General features: G+C 35.0%; 1 protein-coding gene across 8 annotated transcripts in view; it reads right to left on the bottom strand.

Annotated features, from left to right (window-relative positions):
* The window catches only part of NBEA (neurobeachin), a 451247-nt gene that overhangs the window by 166050 nt on the left and 266046 nt on the right, over window positions 1-19151 (bottom strand). For all 8 annotated transcript variants that reach the window (XM_079333484.1, XM_079333487.1, XM_079333486.1 and 5 more), the window contains one exon: window positions 14282-14406. In XM_079333484.1, the coding sequence (XP_079189610.1) occupies window positions 14282-14406 (125 nt within the window). The remainder of the gene's footprint in view (window positions 1-14281; window positions 14407-19151) is intronic.

The following is a 19151-nucleotide window of genomic DNA, read 5'->3' on the forward strand; positions in this document are numbered from 1 at the left end:
ATGTTTCCAAACATCTGGAAATCTGCTTCATGGGATGGTGTTCTTCTTTTCTATAAGAAACCTTTTTCATATACTGTCTTTTACAGTTTTATGTGGCTTCTAAAGGAGCATTTGACATAAGTAAAGTCTGTTCTCTTTACAGTAAAATGCTGCATTTAATTAAAAACTCTCTTTTATAGTGGCCATAGTAGAGTTTCTGTGAAGCTTAGCTCTCCTCAGAAAGTTTTAAGGGCAAACTTGCTTTTTACTCCTTACAGATCTTAGAGCATGCACTGCTCTGTAGAACACTGATTTTCAAGCTGAATTTTCATGACATAAGGTAGTTTCCACTACTTTATTAAGTAAAGGAATTCAGAATAAGTTTCTCATGGGAGGCTACCTGACAGTTCATGATGTGAATCATGAAATTGTACCACAGGTGAAATATAATTTATCAAAAGAGTTTGGAAGAACAAAGCATTTTCTTGATAAAGATTTTATTCTTTATTGCACAAACTAACTTTTACAGGAAGAACCAAGCTTATTTATGGACAAAATTAAAATGCACCATTATTATCTATATTTTTGTTCATCCAACACTAATAATAGTTGAAAATACTTGGAAAAAAATATTTGCTAGGTTATCTATCTTCCTGCTTTATGCATTCTAGTATACATAAAGCTTTCACTGCTAATCTTCAGTAACTTGATTAGGCACTGGTACCCTCGCAGCAGTCACAGTTATGGAGAGCAGCTGCCTGGGAGTCTGTAAACTGACCTCTACAAAACCCAGTGAGATTAAATCATCCACATGGTGACCACTCTATCTCAGCCTGGTATCTTTCTGCAGGAACAGGGAGCCAGCCCTCCTCGGGCTGTGCTCACTCCATGGGAAACCTGCACTGGCCATGCCCAGGTCTGCTCAAGAGACTGAATTGTTGGCTTTGTGTAGCAGCCCAGTGCTGCCACATCACAGCCAACTCCAACAAGCTGTCCCCACCTGTGCCTGCTGGGGTTGTTATTTAAATTGCAATGTGTTTCTGGAATGGGCAGCTTTGACTGGCATATAATTTAGTTTCCCTGGAGAATCAGAGAAGTGACTGTTGATAAAGGAAGGCTGGTTTTAATAGATTTAATAAAAACCACAGAAATCTAAATCACATTTCATTATTAGGGATCTTTGAAGAAATGAGGAAGAAAAACTATGAAAATTGCTTAGAAATTAAAAATTGCATATATTTGTATTGGAAATTACTTTTACCAAAAGTAAAACCAAATCACGTTTTGGTTTTCTATAATGGATAAATACCTGAAAATTTAATTATAGACATTCCATCCATTTTTTCCTCTGATTTTTATACTTAATATCTGACCAAATGATCTTCTTCATATAAGTAATTCGTAAATAAATACTTAACTGCTTTATGTTTTCTTTTTCATATTCTCAGATGTTTTGCACTGTAAAATGAGACTGACACAGACTATGCCAATGAGGAGACTGAGAACACAGGCGAGGCCAAAATAAATATTTCTCAGATGAAGCTGAGGGCTTTTAAAAAAATAAATACTTTCAGTCAAAATGGTTTATATTAATAAAAAGGGTCCCTCATAAAAATAAAGGTTAAAGTACCATGTTGAGCACTCTTTTTTTTTTTTTTTTTGGTTCCCAGATAGGAAAACTGAGATTCAGTGTGGTTGTGAAATTTATTTTTAGAAGTTGTCAAGGTTGTCATTACATGTATTTGAGATTTCAGGATTTCTTAGTGTGTGAGAGGAACCCTGCACTGATTCAGCATCGACTGTAAACAGCTAGAGGATGACAGAGTCAGATATTTCCAGTCCAGCAAATGTCCCAACATATTTCAGGCTCCTGAAGGATGTCCCCATTCACACTGGAACCAGAGGAAGCCCTTCTAATGGAACTAACAACAGTCAAATGTTTATATTTGGATTAAGACATAGTTTGCCACTGTAACTTATACACAGAGGAATGGATTCATGGTTTGTGACTGACAACCTTCACAAATCCCTGACAGTTTGAAGGGCAGCATTTTGGCATATACTGCAGTTTGATAAATTGCAGAAAGAAACCAAATTCTTCTGTGGATAATTTCAACATGCAAAGATGATACACAAGAAAAATAATTATGAGCAATAAAATTTTCCTAGGTGTGTTTCTAGGCATTTGAAAAAAGTGCAGTAATAGCTGAGAGGAAAATATCTACATCACACCAACAGTTATTGCTCAGTGGAAAGGACATCAAGGACACTTGCAAGTAAGAGAATTGGATCAATATTAACGCGATTTTCATTTCATGCTTCCCCAACTCCAGTAAGCTGACAATATACTCTGATTATGTGAACTGCCTCTGAGTAACATAGAAAAGGTTATTAGAGCAAGAGGTGGAAATGGAATGCACTTTTTATATTGACAGGTCTGCTAATAGAGTGCACTGATTTTCAAAGCCATGCAATGTGTTTTCACAATTTGGTTTTGACAGCAAAAAGGAATTTCATTTATTCTTAATTCAAGATATTCACATGTAAGCAAAGGTTCCTTAAGACAGGCCACTGAAGACGGTAGCAAAACTATTCCAATAGAAAAATTTAATTAAGAATGCAAGAAACAAAAGGTGATTGAATTTCAATATGTATGACATGATAATGAAACAATGAAATAAATTTACTAAACGAGGTATTCTATGCTTTTGACATAGCATCTGATAAAACCTTTTCAAGATGACATAAAAGCAAAAAATATGCCTATGTCACGTCATAATGTTGAGACCTGGATTATGTCTGGAAAGTTTTAGGTTAGTTCCTAAGCACACATTCCCCAGGGAAAAAACATGTTCTGACTATCTGCTTGCAGACCCTAAAGCCAGGATCAATGCTGTCAGACATCTAAACTGGCAAACTGCATACTGAGGAACTGCACCCACATATACTGGCTTTAATTTTGCTCCTTCTCCGCACAAAAAAAAAAAAAAAGGAAAAAAATATCTAATTGAAAAGGCTAACAACAATAATACCTTGGAAAGAAATCAAATGCTCTTTGAAAATACAAACTCTTGAAAATGCAGTGGCATGGGAGAAATGGCATGGCATTTAATGAAATTCCATGAAAAGAAAGTGAAAACCTTCTCTATACAGGGGTTTGGAACTACATTATCTTTAAGATCACTTTCTACTCAAGCCACTCTGTTATTCTATGACTTATGATGTTACACACCAAACCAGGGTATTCCACCCCAACATTTCTAACCCTTACCTTAATATTTAAAAATTACAGTTTTCAAACCATGTCACTGGTCCAAACTTGAATATTTTTAAAAAGGAAATGCATACTACACATCTGCAAGTTTTTAGTTCTTCTCTTCTGTGGCCATGAGTGATTAAGTCTCTGCTAGAAGGCAATTTTTTTCCTCATCACTTACACTTTTGCTCTCAGATCCAAAAGAGATTGGCTCTTTGGAAACAGACACTGTACAGAGATATAATAGGACAGCTAAAAAAATAAATTCCCTAGTGGAGGTAATGAATGTGTAGGAAGTAAGTTTAAATTCTTTTCTAGTAGATATTGTAATTCCAGCAGTTATGCAAACATTTCAATTTCTATCAAGACTACTTATTTACAGAAGGAAGCTTCAACAGCTCATGATCAGTGCTTTGAGAGACCAATTTGCCAACATTTCTGAAATTACTTTATCTTTCTGGAATAGTCATCTTTTCTTCTGAGGCATACAGAAAAAACATCTGCAGTCTTTACACAGACAAAATCTCCTAAACATGACATAATGTCACAAAACATAATGTTTCCTTAAAGGACTGTCACTGTTATATATAAATAATAAATTTGTCAATATAAAAATGTCATTAGAACATTTAGATTTACTTTCTAGATTCCCACTGGTTTAGTGTGCTGCACTGTCGTTTTTATCTGTCCAGATGCAATTTTTTCCCCACGTAGACCACACATCTTTGGAAATGGTTTACATATCTTCACTCAGCAGCTAAAGTAACTGGTGGGAAGAATTGCTTCTATTTCAGCATAGATCAATGCCTATAGCAACACCAGACAAAGGGCAGCACCCACAGGATATGCACATTTGTGAGGCTTCATTATGGCTCTAACACTGGGATATTTGTGTTTAAATCTTAGAGCTGCTAAGGGACTACACTCTAGTAGCAGCAGACAGCCCTTCTGTTTGGGCCAGGCTCCTCTAAATACATAAGCTCCTCCAAGCTAGAAACTATCTAGCAATAGCAGTTACCTATCAAAGTTATCTATCTACATAGCAATTGTCTATTAAATTAAAATCAAAGCTATTTTCTTGATTTGAAGCAGAATTTTACTCTATACTTTTTGTGTTTGTATGTTGTGTTTCTTTTTTTAAATTATTACTTTTAAAATTTTTTTTTCAAGCAAAACCAGTTATAGAACATCTTTGTTTCATGCAGACGAGCAGATGAAGAGTGAAAGAGTACTGTACACAAGACATGAGAGATAAAGTAGATTCTGAGGGTCTATCACTACAAAAGCTCAATGAGATAATTGAAATGGGTAAATAGTATTCACTGTCCCAGGTAGAAGGTCTGAGTGTGTATTAAGAAAAGTTAACCCACAGAAATCTTAGCAGCAGTCAGCAGTAAAGAAAAAAGGACAGGAGTATTTTATTTCACTTTCCATTAAGCTGCCCTGTGGGGTCTGTGAGACCTTTCATTCTGCTTCACAAATATTATAATAAGAGAGCACAAACCTTGCATGCAACTGGAGAGATACTTGCAAAATTCCTATGCTTATGGTAAATTTGCAAGCACTAGCAACATTATCTTCCATTTACAGGAGAGTTGATACTATTTAGACAATGTGATCAGCTTTTTAAGGGCATAGGATTGAATGATTTGTGCTATTTGGCAAAAGGGTCACCAAGAAAAGACTTTTGGAATATTATGCATAGTTCTTTCAGCTGTGGAAGTATATCTGTTGTAGATGATGTTCAGGGTGTTATGCAAAGACACCAGGAGATGGACTCTTTAGGCACAGCATAAGGATAAGAAAAAAGTAATGTTATTATGTAATGCACGTGATATGAAAAAAAAATTTAAACAAGTGGAAACATGCATGATATACTGGCTGATAGAACTCTTAACAAGGAGTTTTCCTTATCATGCTGGTTAGTATATATTTGAGAACTTTTCCATAAAATGCATTTAGTTTTCTTTCACAAGGTGCATCATCAACTTTGCCTGTAACTTGCACCACACTGACACTCACAAGAAAATACAGTTTATTTCATTACACTGGTGCTTTTTGTGTGCATTTCTAAAACAACATTAGAAAATAACGAAACACACAAAATGAGTAGTGTTGAAGAATTCACTCTACTTTAAGGATATGGAATAGACATTGCACATACCTAAATCTTCCTTTCTTGTGTATAAATCTTACTCTATACATAACATTTCTTTAAGTATTTTCATGTGATATAATAGAAATAGATTTTATGACAAACGTTAAGTACTGCAATGCAAAAAGATGAGCAAAAATATTTAAGCATCTTAAAATATATATTGTCTTTGAAAATTAATTCCTTTATTTTCAAAAACTATACACACCAGTTTCCTTTTCTTTAGAAAAGACAAGGAATCATCTATACTGAAGAGACTTCTACACTCTTCTGCTGTTGGTTTAACCCTTGCAAGTAGCCCAGGGGCTCACAGAAACCTGAGCCCATTGCCTAACAGCCTGCCATGTCACCCACTGACCATCAGAAAGAGTGGGACAGTAAAGTCTTTTTAGATCTACAGTGTGATCTCCTAATTATCCTTACACGAAGGTTGCAGCACCACTGAAATAATGTCCCTCCATTCCAGCCATGTGCTTGACATGCTGTCCTTGCCAGGTCTTCAGAAAACACAAATGATATATATTACCACTTACATACAAAGTGGAGAATGGAATCCTGCAGTGAAGACATTAAGAATCAGAAGAGTGGAGAAATTTTAGAAAAGGAGTATTTTGTGCTTTTAACTATTGCCAAAGGAGATTTTTAAAGTGCTGTTACTCCTTAATACAGAGTTTTAAAGCACAGAAAATAGGAAAGTAGAAAAGCACACGTTAAAACTTGAGTCCCAAGACCTACATTTACTCAGCTTTGAAAGACTCTGAAGAACTATTATTAGACTTTCACTGACAGAATGTTCTTCTGAAATGTTTCTATGAGATTCACTGAATATTCATGGGTCAAGAACTTCTATTTCCTTGTCAAATAGATATAGAAATGAATAAGCAGGAAAAATAAAATTTTCTCATCATAGCAATTTACTGGGTTTGGTAAATAATACACTTTCATTTGGCAGAACAGATAGATATTGTGTACTCTTTGTACATGAAAATTTAGCTGTGGAAGGGAGAAAAATGCAGCTAGAATTCTAAGAAAGACAATGGTTGCAATTTTTAGATATTAGGAATGGTTTTGCAGGCCAATTTCATGACTTCAAGAACATTCTGGAGTCATACACTTTCAGATGAAGAAAGAGGTAGTTATGTTAACTGCTGGTAAAAAGCCAGCAAGTTCTGCAGTAAAATCTATTAGCTCAGACCTATAACAGCAGCTAAAACCGAGGTCATGCAGGATAACCTCAAAATCTCAGAGGAAAGGCATTTGAAACTCAGCACAGAGGTTTAGAGGGAAAAGTTTTCATATCCTATTTAGCTCTGTGAAAAACTTGAATTAGAGTCAAGAGAGAGCTTATTCAAGAGTTGAGGAAACAATCAGAAAAAAATGACTGTTTATTGAATCTGTGCTTAAAACTTACTACAAAGCTGCCATAAAAATTCCTATGCTAGAAATAACACACAACATGCAGAAGATATTTAAAAATTGCAAAGTACTGATAGGATGCAATTGCAACTCATTTCCATGACCTAGTGAGAAAGCAGAAGCTCAGACACTGAGCACTCAGTGCAATTCAACACAGCAGTGTTCAGTACTCTACCTGAGACAATTCCATTACCATTTACATCTCAATGGTACCTTTCATTACATTACAGTGGGTTTTAAGAAAAAAGGATCACCATAATGGCAGATACATTTATGGTATATAATGAGAACATATTTATGATTGGGGGAGTGGGGTGGGAAATGTTAGATGGCCAAGTTAAATCTGGTATTTTGGATTTAATTATTCTTACTATTAAGATTTTACTTTGCAGATCCTTCAATTAGTACCCAATGTAAGCTTTTCACTAGACTTTAACCAAAACTGCATCTGAAAATTACCATAAAAATATTAAAAGAACAAAACTATCATGTAATACTTTCCCTAAAATCCTGAGAGGATGAAATATTTGGAAGTTTATTTGGTGAAGCAGTGGATGGCACTGTTGGGCTACAATTATAAGGCTATAGATGAAAATCTTAAATTGCTGTGCTGAAAAAAAAAGATTTTTGTGACTCCTTCAGGCACACAATTCAGATATAAACTCATTCAGAGTATATTGGAGATTTCACAATCAATGTGGAAGTTAGTTCATGTACTGAAAGGAAGTTTTGTAACAGAAGTATCATTTTAGGTACTTCAACTGAAGCAGAAATGTTTACATGCTTGTTTCACATGGCAGAATGATCCATTTATGCTAAAGAGGAACATGGAAAAATTGTTATGGGTTAATTTAATGACTGTATATGTATTCTTAAAATGCTCACCACTGAATGTAAAGTATGTTTTGCTGCCCACAAAGTCAATTCTATTTCTTAAAATGGCACACAATTGATGGTTATCTTGTCTTTACTTACAGACTAAAATTGTGTTCATGAATTGGGGGAGGGAACAAGGTTTCTTTCTAGAAAAGGGCTTTTGTTCTTCAGTTGTTCTTATGTATTCTTATTTAAGGCATTGTTAAATAAATATCAGTTGGGGAAATTATCTTTGATAAGAGCCACCCTGTATTTCCTCAGAACAACATATTTTATGAAATTGTAGGGAGGTGTGTGACTAACTTTTAAGACACTGTATTAACTGAGGGGGGAAAAAAATCAAAAATATTGTCTTGGCTTATGCAGTCACAACAAACCAAATTTCAGTAATAATAACTAATACACTGAACATGAGCAAATTGATATTAGAAGCATTTTATACCTGTTCACATCTTCATTAATGATAAGGCAGGGAGTTTCCTCAGCAAGTTTGCACATGACAAGAAACAGGGAGGAGTGCCTGGTATGCCAGAGGAGCCTCAGCAGGCTGGTGAAGGGGGATGACAGGAACCTCATGGAGTTCAACAAGAAGTGCTAAGCCCTGAATCAGGGGAGGAAGGAGCCCAGGCTCCAGTACCTGCTGGGAGTCACACAGCTGGAAAGCAGCTCAGCAAAAATGGAGCTGGGGGTGCTGAGGGACACCAGCACATTGTGCATGAGCTGGCAATGTGCCCTTGCAACAATGGGAAATGTTATCCTGGGCTGCAATAAGCAAAATATTGGGAAAGGTAATTCTCTGCTTAGCCTTGGTGAGGTCACACCTGAATTTCTGCATCCAGTTCTGTTCTTCCCAGTACAAGAGAGACCTAGATATTCTTCTATATTTACCTTTACTACTAAATTGATCCAGATATTCTGTGGGTATTCTTTATTTCTCTTGAAGAGGGAAGACTCAAGAGGGCCACATAGCTGTGCATAATTACTTTTTTTTTTTTTTTTTTCAGTATTTCCAAGGATGGAGACCACACAACTTCTCTGGACAACCTGTCCATTGTTTGAACACCATGACAGTAAAAAAAGTATTTTGTTCCTGTTGCCTTTTATCCTGTTACTGGCAACTAACATATGTCTAGATCAGTTTAGAAGTAAAAGAAAATGTGAAAAAACACCCAACAAAAGGATCTATAAAACTCAACCCTGACAACAAAATTGTTCATACAGATACAGTATAAGAAAGCATAATTTGATCTTTAATCTCTTACATGGTAGGTATGTAATACTCTCACTGCTGATACATCAAGGAAAATAATTGGGTTTTATGCATCCAGTTGGCCTACTAGAAAAGCTGTGATAAGCAATTATTCACTATCAGTTGATTCAACTTGTTTTCCCTTTTGAATCAGTTACTGAAAAAATACAGTTTTTCTTATGGTTGGTTCTGAAACCAGTGTTGTTGAAACTGTTCTGAAAATTTCTGAAAATACACTAGACATTTTCAATATGCACAGCAAAAATTATAAAGGATAATGAAGTCTGAGAATCTAATGAAGTTGAGAAAAAGTAAATTGACTCTTAGACATACATGGTTTATGCAGTAACTTTGACAGACAGTCTTGAATGTCTTTCAAAAATGGTAGCACTTTCACCAACAAAAGACACTTTTATGTTTTTAGTAATGTCATCAGTATCAACAATCTAATACATGAAAGTGTAGAACCTGAAATGCAAGATGGAAATGAAGATTAGCTTTTAGGTGCACATTTAGACCTCCTAGAATAGGGCACTTGATTTTACAGTAAAGCTTCTGAACAAAGATGATGAAATAGAGCATCTCCAGTTCATGGGACATTCTGATTTCTTCATGTCTTATTACTTGAAAATGTCAGTTAAGTTTCTAAAACACTGGCCTAGCTTTCTACAACAACATTCAGTGCATGGCTTCTTGCCAGTTTCTATGGACACTCCTCCCTCCACCTTGTTCTTACACTGCCTGCAGAAGGCAGAGAACCCAGCAGCTCATGAGATGGAACTCAGGAACTGTGGAAATCAAACACTTTGGACTTCTCATCACTGTGGGGTTGCTCTAGAGCTAGAGTTTCTGAAATTTCATCTTTGGGTATTTCTCTAACATTGAGGACCCTGAAAGAATTCAATCTTCTTTTAGGGCCTCTGGGACACCCAGATGCCCCATTCTGAAGAAAGTCCCTTGTTTGAGTTCCCATGGACTTCAGACCCTCTGTTTCATAGCAGGAATGCACACAGACTTGCTCCTAAGGTAGTTTTTGCTTGCTAAATAATCTGGTCCTTCAGCAGCCTGAAGGAATCCTTCCTGCCATTCTTTAAAGGCTCACCAAAATTCATCTGCTGTCATGAAAACAGATTTCAGGTTTCAACATTCCAGATTTCCATACCTGGTGCTTTTTAATTGTGTTTGTGTAATAAAAATATATTTCTAGAGATGACTAAACATAGTATTTGGTGAAACTTGGAGCACTAACAACAAGTCCCAGAAGGAGCCACAGTCTGCTTCAGCTAGAACTGCCCTCGAGATAAAGTTGCTAATTAGATATCCAAATACATCTGCAAGTTCAAAAGCCATATGTGGCAATACAGCACATATATCTGTGGCTTTATTTCAAAACCAAAACATTAAGAAAGCATTTTTATTTTTTTATTTTTCTTTCCTTTTTCATTCTAAGCATTTAGGATCTGTCCTGCTAATCAGCTTAACAGGCTAAATATTCTTGAGCACATACCCTAAATATATTTGACCAGCTTACACATGTATGTTTAGAATGTGGGCACTGAGTTCACGCTCATTTACTTCAGTGAAGGTTAGAAAATGTATCCTTTCTTGTACTCTCTCTGTGTACAAATTTTTGATGGACCATGATCTTTAGAGGCTGAATGACCAAATCTTAATAAAGGAGGTGTTTTAGTCTTAGGTTGACCTTTGTGGACCAGTATTCTGTCTCCCTGGCAGGGTGGTACAGTAGTGTCTCTCCTATGCTAATCTCCAATGACTGTAAACTGTTAAGGTGATTAACTAGAAGAGACAGCTCTTTCACCACATGTGCAGAATCCCTGTGAATTGGGTCATATCTGCATATTTCACATATCTATCATAGTAAAATTTGAGGAAGAAAAATAGGGTGCAAAATAATTTATCCAATCTTTTCATTTTTCTTTCTTTTTGGTTACTTATTTACACTGAAATTCCATCTAAACTTAGAACAATAATTGTTTAAGTTATTGACATTATAAAATTAAAACTCTACTAAAAAGTTCCAGGTAATTCAAACTCCATTACAGCTTGAACTTTGATACTGCAGTAAGTAGCATCCCTTCAGCTACATGAATTCATATTTTGATTCAAGGAAGAATTTAACTAATATGAAAGGGCACAGCAGACACAGCAGATACAATGCTGAAATAATTATGCTTGCATTTTAAATCTGGGTATGAAAGTAATTTTAACAAACAAATCTAATGCCTAATATTATAATGTTAGAAAATGGAGGAGACTAATCCAAAAGGAAAAATTCTTTAGTCAATCTCCTGTAAATGCTGCTATGACTGAGATGCAAAGACTCTCATGGGACAGGTAAGTATATAGTCATAGGAATCTGCTACAATTTTTCACACAGATCTATACAGGCATAGAAATATATTATAATTTCTCATTGCAATGTTTTTTACTTGTCAGGTACTTTGAACATATATTAATATGTATATATATGCACACTCACATACTTACATGTATGCATATTTTATGAAAAATGGAAATCCAAACACGCATACAAGAGCTGACTAACAGACTGTAGTTGAATAGAAATTTCATTGTGACAGAAATTTTTTGAGAAAATATTATTTCCCAGTAGTACAACACTGAATGTTTCCTACAGGAAGAAGTCACTATAATCTAAAATTAACACTTCTCTTTTTAGGTCTTCAAGGTAGAATTTAACATTTATTTTTCTTCTCTAAAACAAACATATAGATCATAGAAATAGTTTTCATTTCCAAGACTCCTTCCTTAATGACTGCAAATATAATATAATTACAGTATCCATACATCCAACATCAAATATTATTTAATACTAGAGTAGCTGTAAAGTGCTTTTTTATCTGTCAAGGTCATATCTTGATGGCTGCACAAGCTCAGATAAATCAGGTGTTAAGCAGGCACATCTCCAAGGAATCTGATAATTCACTCATCTGCAATCCTCAGCATATCTTATTATTTACTGCCAAAGAAATGACTGATTAATTTTGTCATCTTTGCTCTGTGATTTTTGCTCAGCTGAAACTGGCTGCCCTCTTCTGCAATGCCTGATCAGACCTATTTAAGTTGATGCCTTTGATCGCAGACACTGAGGAGCTTGCTGACTTAGGCTTTGACTAAACATTCCTCCATTGCAATATTTATGCACAGAATCCTAAATTATAACGGACAGTCAATGTAGATAACAAAAACTCGTAAGATGTTCCCACTATTTTACTGATGCTCCAGACAACTTTACTTGCACTAGAGGTATCAGTCAAGATGAAAAATTGAAGCAAAAGCCTAACAAATTTTGCTTTGATGAATATTTTATTTCTCAAAAACAAAGCATCTGAGGTCAGGAAATAAAATCTGGTATTGGAAAACTATCAAGTCTGATTTTTTTTCAAATGCTTAAAATTCTTTCTGTAGTGTGATGTCATGCTCTCTTCTGGAAGCTAGGGGCATTTTACTATCAAACTGTTCCAAACAAAATTATCAAAACAAAGCCAATTAAAAGAAAAAAAAAGTACAATGAAAGTTAAACCCTATGGAAAAAAATCTGCCTCTAGCTCTTTATTAATCACATTCCAACACCAGAGGCTAGAAGTACATCAAACTGCACCAAATCCTTTTCACATGACAACCTCATAAATTATTCAACTCATTAGTAACACCAAGAGGCATAAAAATAACATCAGTGTTAAGGATGTTTTCTTACAGAGAAAGGTCAGCTTAAAGTTTCAGTACTAAAATCCAAAGGCTTAAGCCTCTGGAAAGTAAATACATCTAGATAGAATCCATGAATATTTGAAAGCATGCTGGTTTAAATTCCATGTTAATTTAAATACATATATAAAAAGCTAGAATTATTTTTCAAATTCTGAAAACTTCAGTCTATTGTTAATTTTTATGCAACCACTGAGTTTGCTCTGCACCATCCTGACAAGTGTACAAACCTGAGTTTTTAATTTTCCTGTAGGGTGAATGCACTAACAGGTGTTATATACATACAAAATCTATGGTTTTAGTGATTATTTGCCTTTCAAAAGCAACATAGCAATTAGAATAATTTTGTACTCGACTCTCATAAAATCTCTGTCCTGATGTTTTGGAAGAACACAGAGAAATTAACCCTTTGTCAAATGTGAAATACCATATACAAATGGGGGAAATGTCTTCTTTAACCCAGCTTAAGGAAAGTTTATGACTTAAAGTCCTGCATGTGATAGCCTCCACCTTTAAGTAAGGATTAAGTTACACTTGCTAGTATAGCTGCACACACAGATATTAATTCATATGCCTAATCTTGTTTGGATCCCAGCTATCTGCCTCAAGAACCACAAAGTTGATGAAAAGTGTAGGTCAGAAAGAGTTAGCTTTATATCTATCATATTGAGAACTTCTGGCAACCTTAGCCTTTGGCTAAACATCAGATGAAAGGGTCAACTTGCTTTGTGAATGATTACTTCAATTTTTTTACTCCTAAATGCTAAAGAACTGTAGTATTTTCTTTTCAGCACTAAAACAAAACAACCAAAACAACCAAACAAAAAAACCCCACCCAAAACAGAAAACCATCACAATATTCTTTTTAAAACTCCTGCCTTTGATATGCTAGAGAAGTATCCCAGCTTAAACTCAAGAAATAAATTCACACTAGATTTTTGGAGTATTCAGGTTCAGTCTGCTGTACAGAAGTCACAAACACATTAAACTTTAACATGTTATAGAGGAATTTGTAAGCATGTCCTCATTCCTCTTTTATATTCTAGCTACCTCTCCATGAAAATCAAACATTATCTAATTTTTCAGTTCCTAAAACTGAAGCTTCTATATATTCAGTTTACTATTGAAATCATAAATTATCCTTAAAAATTATTATTAATGAGTACTAATGCATTTTGTGATGTGCAGAAAAAATACTTGTGGGTGAAATTTTCATGCCCGAATAAAATTTCTGGTATTTTTTTAATTCTTCATTCACAAAATGTCTCCAATGGAACTATTAAGACACATTAGTTTGATGACCTATTTAATTCAGTCACTCCAGAGAGACAAGTTTGGTTGTTTTTACCAGTGTCTCAAAATTAGCATCTGGGAATGCTAGAGAAGTATAATGTGAAACCCTTGGGGATCAGGGAATTTAACAGCTCACAAGCTCGAGTCTTCTGGTTCATTAAAGTGTGAGAATTGAAAGAATTCCTTTTCTAAGACTATGTTATCCTAGGAATTCTCAGCACTGTCCTTGAGAAAGAAGGGGCATGATTCTCAGGCATTCATGGACATCAAGAAAGCACCATGAGCCATATTTTTAAACTGAGTTAATACTGACCATATTCCACAGCAGCTTTTAGTAGAGCATCAGCATGAGTAGACCCAAAAGCATTGCGGACAAATCTCCTCCGTCGGCGCAAATCATCTTCCCAGTAATCCAAGCGCCAGAAGTCATGCAGTTGGCTGGAAAATAAAGAACACACACATCAGCACCTACCACAGCTTGAAGTGTATTTACATACATTATAGCATAATTTCACTGCTGCTTTCCCATTTCTGGAAAACAATCCTGTAAAAACATGTATTACTAAAACTTACAATATTCTAGCGTTTCTTTACATGCATTTATGTATTATAAACCCAGCACTGCCTGTCTCAAAATGTTCTGCCTGCTGCTAAAAACATTAATCACACTGAACCCATTAACAAATGCAGCATCAAATTACAAGTATTAATGGCACAGCTTGCTTTCTTTTACAGTGTTTTTAACAAGGCTTGTAAATCATAGAATGGACCTCAGTGCAAATAGTTTGCAATTTAATGACTATGGTCCCTTAGCAGACCGAACTTAAAAGTATAAAATATTGCCCACTTGAATTTTGTGGAACTATGATTAAACTAATGTGCTGAAATATTCATTGAAATAATTCCCCACTGCCCCTAGCAACCTGAGAAAATTGCAATTTTATTCATTATTAATAACACTGAATTAGAGCAAAAAAAGTTCCACCATGTGGTAATTGTCTTGGTAAATTATTATTCCAGCACTAACAGAGTACTAGGATGATTTTATAGCTCCCAGCTAATACAAGCCATTAACAACCACGGCCATCTTAGTGTTACATTGCCTTTTTACACTCAAAAGAATATTAAACTCCTATAGAATTATATAAGCCATTTTTAATCTATATTAAAACCAAAAAGTACACATATATAATCATCTGGTATTCAACTGATTTCTAAAGAACTGACCAGCTCCAGTTTCAGACAACTTCTTGACCTCATCAACAGGAACCTCTCATATGTTTTCTATAATTTATTTGGGCAAAGCTACATTGTAAGCCAACATTTTAAAAGCTTTTTGGATCACTAGGAAAAATGCAAAATGTTTGTGGATGCATCGTTATCATCAAACTGATAATTGAACACACTATGCACTCAAAATTATTCTGCAGGCCATGACTTGCAGATCCTAACTAGGAAACCATTGCTTTAAATCAGTCATTTTCAATCTATCTGTAACGCCCTGGACATCTGTGATGGAAAGACAAAGGAAAAAAAGGAGAGAAAAAAAAAAAAAAAAAAGAGAAAAAAGTTTGCAACTCATGAATATGGGCTACGTCTTTTCTGGATTTTTCTAGTTATTACTTCAGCCACTGTTTCGTATATTGCCTTCATTTTGAGAAGCTATGTGCTGGTAGCCATTTTCAGAGGAAAAGTAGGAATATGCTAATGTAGGACAGATGTTTTCATTCTTTACAGTCCACTTAAGCACTTTTTAAAATGCTTTCATTAATTATTGTCCAACTTTACTAACTGCTGTCATGAGACCTGGATCAGTTCTGGAGGGCAGGGCACCACAGGGAGTGGATCTAGCATCCAACCTCCTAGCCACTAACAAATTTTCAGAAGCAGCACATTGTCATTTTCAGTCAATGCTGGTGGTTTTTGCATTCTGAATGGCATTTTCACTATATGCTTTTTGAGTCTGTGTGAAGGTCCTACTTTTATTGCTGCCCTGCAGAACAGGCATTTTACTTATTTACAAGCACTGAGGAGGCAACTTCAGTTATTTTTTTGAAAGGCAAGAAAGCTTTCCTTTTTAATTCCATTTCAGAATAAGTAATGATAAGATAGAAGTAAAAATATTACTGAAACCCTTTTAAAAAATTAGATCTCTGAAATTATGTGTGCTGGCAACAATAAAAAAACCCACTCATGTTCATAGCAATGATCTTTGTACCAAGAAAAAACCTCATGAAATTAAGAAATAATCGAAGATTAAAAAACTACATTTTTCATTTGTTCTGTGTTTAATCTGGTAATTCATCACTTTGATTAATCAGTCTGAAGATTACTGTATATTCTCAATTTAAAGTAAACCAGATTTTAAAGCCACTATTTTAATGACGTGTTAAGTAAGAAAGTGATGAAATTCTCAGCAGATTAAGTCTATTTTGAAGATTCAAAAAAACATTACAAGTTCACCAGGGATTGAAGCTTGAAATACATAATAATAGTGGGAATTTAAAATTTTTGAGAAAAAAGAACAGAAATATAATTTCTAATCACAAATTATATGACTTTTAAAAACAGAACAGAAGTTTCTTCTTACAGTTTTCTACAGAGTCTATTCCACACTGTTACTACATGCTTCCAGGTATTGGGAGTTGGTATCCCAACCCTAAAGAAAAGGTTTCTGAATCTGAACTAGTTGATCAAGGATTTATTTTTAACACTTTGAGCAACATCATTAACAAAAAGACAAGATACTTTTCCTACTCTGTTGTTAGAAGGAAAGCAGACACTTCAAAAAATGATGGATCTATACTTACAGAAAACTCTGAATGATTTTTATCACTTGAATAACAAAAAAATTGTGTGGCTTCCCTTAAATGTTGTATTATTACATCTCTAGGTTAGACACTAATAAGTAGAAGACTGTGGCACAAGTTCCAGACTAAAATTAAGAATTTAACCTGCTTTAGAAGTCCAGTGTTAGGGACTGAATCAGTGTTGAATTGTCTAGCCCATAGATGACAGTACATTAGAAATACTTATATTCTAATCCTGTGGATACTAAGGCTTTAAGATTTTTGAGGAATTTAGGTATCTGTTAGGTAGTTCTAAATGGTGGCTGTAAATAAAGCAGAACTATATTTTCTAATGCTGTACTAGGCACAAGTCAGTCCTAGAAGAGAGCACGTCTGCAAATTGCCCACATCTCTCTCTGCTGCAGCGCACTCTTTCCAGAAGTGACTTGACTAAATCAAGTAATTTTAGTAATTTATTTCTGTGACAAGTACAACATTTCAATAAGCTTTACTTTTCCTTATAATGTATGTTATTAATAATCCTTATTTCCACAGCCAAGTAGATTACATGTAATTTCTCATTCCTCCATATCTTATACCAGTCAAGTGACATTTTGAATAAGGCTTGTTTGAATGAAGAAGAGCATATTAAGCACAATGTAATGAATGTCTTTAAGAAACAAAAGTTTACACCATCATTTATGAGCTACTTCTAAAGACTTTTAAGAAAAGAGAAACATATCTATACCCCTTCAAGTTATTTAACATGTATGCAAAACACACGACCCAAAGAACTCTGCACAAAGATAATTTCCTTACACATTACAGTATAATCCAGTATAAACTTTTCTCATTATAATGAGAACTGGCATGAAACTAGTAATATTACAAGGCTACTGAGAATGAAAAAAATTACTTGGAATGGTATAGTGTTCTAACTTAATCCCAAATTTCAAATGTGCAGTATTTCATATTGTTAATACAGACAAAGAAAATACATGTTTTAACAGAACAAACCCTATTGTACTACATACTGAAGGATTACAAATTTTGTTTCACTGCCACTGTCATCATTAGCACCCACTTGACATCATTACTGGTACCCAGCTTGATCTGTAGGTTCTCCTACGTAAAGAACATTGTTCTTGGCCAGCATGGGATGGAAAAGCAAACTGGTGTTATGCTGCCCTGGTAGCCAAGAGTGATATTGATAAGTTGGAGCAAACAGCTTTGAAGTCTCTCAAATGCAGGTTGCTCTAAAACTCAGATGTGCCCAGAATCCTGCATAATATTCTTTACTGCCATACCACACACACCTTCCATGTATATGGGGACAAAGATTATTGAGACAGACTAAAGTGTTTCAGGTAGCTCAGTTATCCTCCCAGAGGAGAAATTGTGGCGTGCTCTGCCAGCAAAACAATTAAGAGGAATATGAAGTCAGCCTCCACAGCAAAGTCCTTGCTGCCTTTTCATATCTCCACAGCTTGAACATTTAAAAGGCAACTTTTCAAAAGATTTTGTTAACTCCTATGGCCATAGGTGCAATGAAGAGCATGGGAAGGGTTTTTTCTTGGTCTTATGAATACCAGCTGTCCTAAACTGTAAGTCTTTGTCCATCCTGTGCACATTCAGCATCTGTGACAACAGCTGCATGGCTGTGAAACCCTGTCCCTGTTCATGCACAAGGTTTGCTACAAGTCACCTACAGCTACAGCAACTGGTGGCAAAAATGAACAGTGGAGAGTAGCAGTACACACGTCCATAAAAGATCCTCAGACTGCAGCCCAAAGGATGGGCTGCCAGATGGAAGAGATTAAGTTTGAATATATTAATGAAGAGGAACGAGCCTGCAGACATGGGGGAAGGCGGAAAAGTTGTTTTGAAAAAGAGGTGGGTCACAGAACTGGAAGGATATCAGAGAACCCATAGTCTTTGTAATACTGGGAAAATACCAGAAAAGGCAAGGAATTGATGATCTATAATTTCAAGAATTAGTCCTGGTTGCTTTTATGTGACATATTTTGAAAACCAAAAATTATTCTATTCACAGCGTGGAATTATGACTGTGTTTTGAGAAATGAGGAAAAAAAAGTTTATTGGAAAAGTATAAAACATTCCCCTAATGTAATATAAAGAACAGTAAATGAATATTAAAAAAAAAAAAAAAAAAAAAAAAAAGTAAGTAAAAGAAAATTTTAAATAGAAAAACTAAAAAAAAAAAAAAAACCAAAAAACCTTATGCAGTATTTGTAATGCTTAAAGCCAAAATATAAACCTATTTGCCAGAAGATCCAAGTGGCAGAAGTCTTCTGTAACAACAAAGGAGCAAATAAGGTTCAGAAGTGGTGTTGCAATGGATATGGTAACTCTAAATAATATTAAACCCTGGAA

Source organism: Erithacus rubecula (assembly GCF_903797595.1).
Source record: "Erithacus rubecula genome assembly, chromosome: 1".
Classification (NCBI taxonomy): Eukaryota; Metazoa; Chordata; class Aves; order Passeriformes; family Muscicapidae; genus Erithacus; species Erithacus rubecula.